The sequence below is a fragment of the Lissotriton helveticus genome, chromosome 6 (genome assembly GCF_964261635.1).
Source record: "Lissotriton helveticus chromosome 6, aLisHel1.1, whole genome shotgun sequence".
NCBI lineage: Eukaryota > Metazoa > Chordata > Amphibia > Caudata > Salamandridae > Lissotriton > Lissotriton helveticus.
In genome coordinates this window covers 26,401,380-26,410,001 of record NC_136067.1, presented here as the reverse complement: position 1 = coordinate 26,410,001, position 8,622 = coordinate 26,401,380, and the positions used below count along the sequence as shown (strand labels likewise).

The 8,622-nt window shown below is 46.9% G+C and overlaps 1 protein-coding gene across 1 annotated transcript in view; it reads left to right on the top strand.

Moving 5' to 3' along the window:
- The first annotated feature begins 6,431 nt into the window (after nt 1-6,431).
- LOC144762175 (solute carrier family 22 member 7-like) overlaps nt 6,432-8,622 on the top strand; it is a 133,737-nt gene continuing 131,546 nt past the window's right edge. The window contains exon 1 of the mRNA XM_078647334.1: nt 6,432-6,833. Coding sequence (XP_078503460.1) covers nt 6,432-6,833 — 402 coding nt within the window. The remainder of the gene's footprint in view (nt 6,834-8,622) is intronic.

The window sequence follows — 8,622 nt, the reverse complement described above, 5'->3', positions numbered from 1 at the left end:
GCCCTAGCTCTGCCAGCACCTAGGGAAACCTAGCAAACCTTACATTTTTGAAAACTAGACACCCAGGGGAATTCAGGATGGGGTGACTCGTCTGCCTACCCTCAGGTTTTGTTACCCAGAATACCTTGCAAACCTAAAAATTTGACCAAAAAAACACATTTTCCTCACATTTCTGTGGTGGAAAGTTCTGAAATCTGCGTGGATCAACAAATTTCCACCCACCCAGCGTTCCCCCAGGTCTCCCAAAAAAAAATGGTACCTCACTTGCGTGGGTAGGCATAGTGGCTGCGACATGAAACAGCGCAAAACGCAACATGGTCGCACCTCAATTTCCCAGTAGAATCTGGCACTTTTTGGACAAAAAGACTACCTTTTGTTTTTGCACCCTAGCTCTGCCAGCACCTAGGGAAACCTAGCAAACCTATACATTTTTAAAAACTAGACACCCAGGGGAATTCAGGATGGGGTGACTCGTCTGACTACCCCCAGGTTTTGTTACCCAGAATCCCTTGCAAAGCTAAGATTTTGACAAAAAAAGCACATTTTCCTCACATTTCTGTTTTGGAAAGTTCTGGAATCTGCGTGGATCAACACATTTCCACCCACCCAGCGTTCCCCCAGGTCTCCCGAAAAAATGGTACCTCACTTGCGTGGGTAGGCAAAGTGGCTGCGACATGAAACAGCGCAAAATGCAACATGGTCGCACCTCAATTTCCCAGTAAAATCTTGCACTTTTTGGACAAAGAGACTACCTTTTGTTTTTGTACCCTAGCTCTGCCAGCACCTAGGGAAACCTAGCAAACCTATATATTTTTGAAAACTAGACACTCAGGGGAATTTAGGATGGGGTGACTCGTCTGCCTACCCCCAGGTTTTGTTACCCTGAATACCTTGCAAAGCTAAGATTTTGACAAAAAAAACACATTTTCCTCACATTTCTGTGGTGGAAAGTTCTGGAATCTGCGTGGATCAACAAATTTCCACCCACCCAGCGTTCCCCCAGGTCTCCCGAAAAAAATGGTACCTCACTTGCGTGGGTAGGCATAGTGGCTGCGACATGAAACAGCACAAAATGCAACATGGTCGCACCTCAATTTCCCAGTAAAATCTTGCACTTTTTGGACAAAGAGACTATTGCAAAACAACCTTGATTTTGGGGGGGGGACACCTGAGTTTTCGGCCCAGGGGTTTCTGGGTAGGAAAACATTGGGGGACCCACGCATGCCATACCTCCCTGTACTCCCCCGGGTGTCTAGTTCTCAGAACTGTTTGGGTTTGGTAGTTTCCAAAGATGCCCGCCAAGCCCCGGGCCAAAACCTCAGGTGACCCCCTCAAAAAATAAGATTGTTTTGCTAAAGGTAATTTTTTGGTCTCCACAGTACGAATTGGGCCTTTTCCTGTAGCAGCCACTATGCCTACCCACGCAAGTGAGGAACGATTTTTATCGGGAGACCTCGAGGAACGCTGGGTGGGAGGTAATTTGTGTGAGCCCAGTGATGCCACGCTTTCCCACACAAAAAAGTGTGAAAAAACTGCTTTTTTTTAGCTAAAATTGAGGTTTGCAAGGGATTCTGGGTAAAGGAACGTTGGAGGATTCACGCAAGCCATACCTCCTTAAAAGCCCCCGAGTGTCTACTTTTCAGAAATGTGTGGGTTTGGTAGGTTTCCCTAGATGGCCGTCTAGCACGGGGCCAAAAACCCAGGTAAACCTTCTTGCAAATGCTTGTGGACTTGACATTGTCACCATTGTCAAATCCACCAGCTTTTGCAAGAGGAGTTACCTGGGTTTTACACACTCATATCCTACGGTCATCTTTCTTCTGCTGTGAGTTTCGACGACAGCTATCAGTTCTGGAGGGAACGATTGAGGAAGAGGTCTTTGAACTGTCTCTTGAATTTTACAAAGGAGGTGGTAGTCCTGATATGGACTGGAATGGAGTTCCATATTTTTGGCGCATTTTTCAGCGAAGGACCGGGCTGCGATGTTTTGATTGCTTGTTTTCATAGGGATGAGGAGTAGCGTGTTGGTCTTCCTGAGGTTCCTTGCCTGGCCGACTTTCTTGAGGTTGGAGGCCAGGTATTCTGGCTTCCCTGTGTGAAGGGCTTTTTGTGTTAGGCAGGCAGTTCTGAAGCTGTCCCGCATTTTGACTGGGAGCCATTTTAGTTCTCTGACTGCGGGTGAAATTTGATCGTATTTTTTAACTCCGGTGACCATTCTAGCTAGTGCGTTGAGAGTTGTTCTGAGGGGAGCTAGGTGTGATTCAGCTGCACCTTTGAGGATTGCATTCCTGTAATCAAGTCTGGACAGCATCAGTGATTGAGCCGCTTGTTTGAGATCCTAGGTTGACATGAAGGGTTTTATTTAGTTGAGAAGTTTCATGTTGGGGAAGGCGTTTTTTGCTGAGTTCTTAATGTGCTTTGTCATGTCAAGTTTTGGGTCTAGGGTGATTCTTAGCGATTTAACAAAGTCAGCCAATATGAGATTGCCATTGAGAGCATCAATAGCTTTTAGCCAGTCTAGGATTTGGGGTTCTCTTCTTTGTTAGAAATGAGTAGGATTTCTGTTTTGTCTTGGTTGAGTTTTAGATGATTTATTGTCAGCCAGTTTTGAACTTCTCTTAGAGTGTTGTTAAGTCTTTGAATGTCATTGATGGAGGAGGTTTTGAGGTAGATCTGAGTATCGTCTGCATCAAGGTGGAAGGGGATGTTGGCTGTTTTGAGTATGTTTGTGAGGCGTTCCATGAATATGTTGAAGAGTTGTGGGGAAAGTACTGATCCTTGGGGAACACCCCTGCTGACGGGGTGTAGGTCAGACGTGAAGTTTTTGATTTTTATTCTTTGGTTGTGGTTGTGGAGGAAGGAGGAGAACCAGTGTCCAGTGTAAAACCATCTCATCCACACCTACCCTTTCTTTGAGGACCTTGATGAGTCGATTATGGTCCACCATGTCGAAGGCTGCCGATAAGTCCAGGACAATGAGTAAGCAGCCTTGGTCTGCATTGAGTAACTTGTGGATGCCGTCCATGACGTTGAGGATCGCGGTCACAGTGCTACAGCCTTTTCTGAAGCCCGATTTGTGGGGGTCTAGAAGGTTGATGCTGTCCATATATTGAGTCAGTTGTAGGAGGACGCACCTTTCTGGGATTTTGGCTGGGAGAGGGAGATTGGAGACGGATCTGAAGTTATTCAGATCATTGGTGTCCAAACCTAGCTTTTTCAGTAGTGGAATGACTTGTCTGACTTTCAGGCATTCTGGAATGTCAGTCGTTCTTAGAGAGCTATTTATGATTTTGCTCCAGAGCGGGGCTTGGGAGAGTTTAAGTTTTTGGGCCATTTGGGCAGGAATAGGATCAAGGACATGGGAAGAAGGTTTGGAAGAGCAAATTAGGTTGACTATCTCCTTTGCTGAGATGGGGATGAAGGATTTCCTGTTTTTAGGGGGATGTTTGCGTGTGGGGTCTTCTGTTCCTGGTGGTGGGATCATGAGAGGGGGACTGAGGTTGTTGCCGTTGTCCAGTGAAAGCGCAATCTTGGTGATTTTGTCGTTGAAGAAGTTCGCGAAGTTGTCACATCGCTCTTTGGAGGTCTGACCTGAGGATGTAGGGGGCTTGGTAGTTTGTTGCCTAATAAGGTTGAAGAGTTCTTTAGGCCTGTTTTTATATTGTTTAGAGCATTGCAGAAAAAAGCAGATTTTTCTTTCTTTATGCGGTTTTTGTCATTTGCGCAAACTGATTTGAGTTGATCGTGAAGGATTTTGGAAGGTTTGTTCTGCCAGAGTCTTTCTATAGCTCTAAGTTGTTGCCTTCAGCGTTGATGTCTGTGTTGAACCAGGATCTGAATGGAGTGTTCCTGACTCTTTTTAGTCTCAATGGGGCAAATTGGTCCAGAATGGAGGTCATATTTGTGTTGTATAGGGCAGTGAGTTCTGTTGTGGAGAGATCCTCTGTGAGGATGGGAAGGAGAGAGCTAACCTTTTCTTCTAGGTCAGCCAAGGAAATCTGATTGAGGTTTCTTACCCATTTGGGAGGGTCATGTGTAAGGGATTGGTCTTGAGTCGTTTGGTTGATGTGGAATAGGATGATGGTAGTTGGCCAAGTCAACAGGCAGGATGTGGTTGGTGTCTCTTTGGGCAATAATGGCATCTAGGTTTGCTCCTCTGTTGTGAGTTTCCTCTGAGCAGTTTATGAGCATGCAGTTGGTGGAGGTCAGCTCTTTTTTCAGATTCTTCATTAGGGGGGCCCTAGGGATGTTCGTGAGAAAGGCAGGGGATCTTAGGTATCTCGGGGGGTGGGGTGGTAGTCTCTCCTGACTCCTGTCATCACATGTATCTTGGAGTTTTGGGTGACAGTGGAGGAGGTGTCATATCTGGAGGCAAGATCTGGCATTTCATTTAAGGACATTGGAGCTCTTGTTCTTTTGGGACTCTGTGTCTGGTTCTGGCAGGGGTTTGGGATCTATGTAGGGTACAGAACCTTGAGATGCCCATGTTGTGTGGGGCCAGAAAAGGTGGGAGTTTGGCTGGGCTTTTGGAGCAGGGCGAGGTTCTGCGTGATTTCGCTAAGGCCCTGGATTACAGTTTCTAGCTCGGTTTCTAGCAGGGCGAGACGGAGAGCGTTTCCTCAGAAATGGAGTAGGGGGAGTTCTAGGCGGAGTCGTCCTGAGAGTGGGGGGTTATCTTTGTTGAGCTGCCTTTTGTTGTTTGTGTTGACCGTATTGGCTCTGTGAGTGTCCATGGGCCCAGGGTGTGATGGGTCATGCTGTGGTTTCTGTGTCATCTTGCGAGTGGGAATAGAGAGGGCATATCCCGCAGTCATCTTTCTTCTGTTGTCTCCCTCTCATCCTGGCAGTCTACACCTCCCCTTGAAAGGGTCTTTACTCTGAACAGGCTCATATCCTGCAGTCATCTTTCTCATGCTGTCTACTTCTCATCCCGGCAGTCTACACCTCCCCTTGAAAGGGTCTTCACTCCGAACGGGCTCATATTCTGCAGTCATCTTTCTTCAGCTGTCACCCTCTCATCCAGCAGTCGACACCTCCCCTCGAAAGGGTCTTCAATCTGAACAGACTCATATGCACAGTGCATTGTATCTTGATCGGAACTGTATTTCCTGATGTTATTTTCTTTCATTTATTTGGATAGTGTTTTGTGCCACTCTAAAGGTGCCTCAAAGTGCAAAGGGGGGAAGGAGAGAAGGGGAATCATGTTTCAGTATTCACTGCCATCTTTCTGCAATACAGGGTTTGTTTCCCTTGCTTTTTTCCCTACCCTGTGTCTGTGGCTTTTGAGTAGCATAACTGTCCCACTCTCACTCTGCAGTCTCTGTGCTCTCCCTGTGACCTTCCTGCCTTCCTCTCCTTGCCTGCCTTGCCCTCTTCATGCCTTGCATATGTCTCCTTTCCCAAGCAATCTGTGACTCTCCTGCACTCTGCATGCCATCAACAGTGTCTGCCTCTGCCATAATACCTATCTTCCTTAGTATATTTCTCCTTTGCAGAGCGTATCTGCTGTCTGCGCCACCACCATTTTTCTACCCTACTGTGTGCCATCTGAGCAATATATCTAGACCCTAACTGTAACCATATGAAGACCTCATTGACACCACATTGGCTTCACAAGGTACACGTTTTGATTGGTTCCTTGGGTAAAGCCCCAGCCACACAATGGGGCTCTTTTTATTGAGATAAGTTTAGCAAGGCTGTGTGGTAGAAATGTTGGGGATCCACTCAGATCCAAAACGCTCCCCTACAGAAATATGAGGAAAAAGTTAGGTTCTTCTAAAGTTTCATGTTTGAAGTTACACCACCTAGATTTTCCTGGCTATCTAGTTTTCAGAAATATCTCAGATTGGAAGGTTTGACTCAGCACTTCCTAAGCTCAGAGAACAAATACCACAAGTACCCCCTACCCACATTGTCAGAAGGAGTGAAAACAAAAGCAAAACTATTGATGTTCCTTTGTTGTGTTCTAGGGCCTTTCCTGTTGCAGGTGGTTGGCCCAACCACATAATTGGTAAGTGTTTTACTAGGAAAAGTATGGGAATGATGGTTGGTAAGAATTATGTAGATCCCTTTCCAGCAGCTGATCCAAAGCCACACCTACTACTGGAACCCCTCCTCAACCACACACTTCCTCCATCTATGGGCAGCTCTATCTTTCTGCTCTTCTCTCATGCTTCTTATGTGGCACTTCCTGCTTGTGACCCCTTACCCCTCCATCCATCAAACACTGTTTTTTTATGTGTACTTGTGATGAATGACTTTCACATTTTGATCTTTAAAGGGTGGTCTTACATAATTTCTGCACCAGACATATTCGTCTAGTGACAGTGTGGTTTAAAAATGCAAATAACATACCATTTCCCATCCTCTGCTTACAGTGGTTTGCTGGTGGAGATAAAGTTCCCTGAACATTCACCACTCTCCAGTTCAGGATGAAGCTTGAGGAACTTCTACAAGAAGCTGGAGGCTTTGGAAAGTTCCAGATTTTCATTTTGGTTCTCTTATTCATTCACCGGGCCACTCTGTCTGCACACTTCTTGCTGACCAACTTTCTGGCGGTGGTGCCTCCCCACCGATGTGCCTTCCAAAACAAGGATGTGTTAGGGAACCTCACAGAGGAAGAGCTGCTCCTCATCAGCATCCCCAGGCTGCCTGATGGCACCTTCAGCTCCTGCAAGATGTTCAGAGACCCCCAGTGGCACCTGCTGGAGAACTCCACCTGGGGACAACCCACCAACTTTACTTGGGGACCACCCAACAGCTCTGTGATTCAGACTTGCCAGCATGGCTGGAAATATGACCACTCTCAGTTCATCTCTACAATAGCCACCCAGGTAAGAGCTGATTAAACGCTTACTGTTGGTATATAACCAGACTGCGTTTTGAAGCCTGGGAAAAAAGCCATGATGCGTAATATGTCAATTAAGCATCGGCTGAAAATTCGTTCCACTCGCTGAATTTGTGAATTTTTGGCAATTTCGCGGTCTGCAAATCCCGCGAAATTGCCCCAAAATTCAAAATTCACGAGTTGGCGAATTTTTTTTGCTTGGTCGCTCTTCAAAAATACAATCTTGCGCGGGTGGCGTTGACTTACTGTGATTCTGAGTTCGCCGAGTTGTTTTCCTCCCGGTTTGCGTGCGCTGCGCCATTTTCGATCTTGCTGCGTGATCATGCGAGACTTTTCAACCGCGAGTACGTCATGGCGTGATCGCGTGAGACTTTTCGACCACGAGTACGTCATGGAGTCCCGCCATCTTGCACTGCGAGACTTTGAGAACGCGAATACGTCATAAGGGCCCGCGATCACATATCGTGAGAGTTAACAATAGCGAATACGTGGATGCCACGCGCAGCTGACATCTGGCGGGAGATTTGAACGGCTTGCTTTCCCGAAGTCACAAAAATTCGAAGCCGCGGTGAAAAACATCTTGCAAACTCTCAAAAAAAAAAACATCCGCAATCTCTTGAAAGTTCGCGAAAGTTAGCGAATTTTGCAAACCGCGAGCACGCTTTCGCGCGCAATCGCATACATAATGTCAATGCGCTATTGTAGAGCACTAGAAACAATGGAATAACAACTGAAAAAATAAATGAATACAGAGAGCTTATTGGCTTAGATTATGCACTCCAAGGAGTAAAAGAAACAGCTAATGAGCAAGACTATACTCCAATTAGAACTAAGGCACTCGAACCGCGCTCCAGGAAGACTTTGACGCGCTTGCATTACATTTGTCAGTGCTCTCGCGCTTTTAAAACTTTAGGTTTCTTTTTTTTGCAGCGCTTTGCGCTTTTTAATAGTATTTCGTTTTTAGGCTGTAAATACTGTTTTGGGACCTGACACATAGCGCTTACCCCCACATAAAAGATAATAAGCACCGCTGTTGGGAGCGGACTCACTTAGCTCTCTGGAACACACTTTAGAACGGCGTCCGCCATCTTGGGTGAGGCAGGGGCTCCTCGTGGTGATACTCGGCCAGCGCACTAGCTTCGCAGACCGGACTCCACGCCCTACTTAAGGTGAGCTTCTAGGTTCGCTCTGCCTTGAACTAAGGCACTCGAACCGCGCTCCAGGAAGACTTTGACGCGCTTGCATTACATTTGTCAGTGCTCTCGCGCTTTTAAAACTTTAGGTTTCTTTTTTTTGCAGCGCTTTGCGCTTTTTAATAGTATTTCGTTTTTAGGCTGTAAATACTGTTTTGGGACCTGACACATAGCGCTTACCCCCACATAAAAGATAATAAGCACCGCTGTTGGGAGCGGACTCACTTAGCTCTCTGGAACACACTTTAGAACGGCGTCCGCCATCTTGGGTGAGGCAGGGGCTCCTCGTGGTGATACTCGGCCAGCGCACTAGCTTCGCAGACCGGACTCCACGCCCTACTTAAAGCTCGCTATGACGAAGCGCAGCGGAGTCGCCGGACTCACGCCGGAGTCCAGCCAGAGTCCTGCCCGTCTGGGCTCGTCCGGGCTCAGACGGGCTTAGGGCATGGCACTCTGTCAAATTTCCCACCACCGCGTATCATCTATTCACGAGATGAGTTACTTGCACTACGCATTAATTCCCCGGAAATTCATCCTGTTGGCAATTTAGGTGTGCGGATACCTCCTCGACGAGGATCGGAC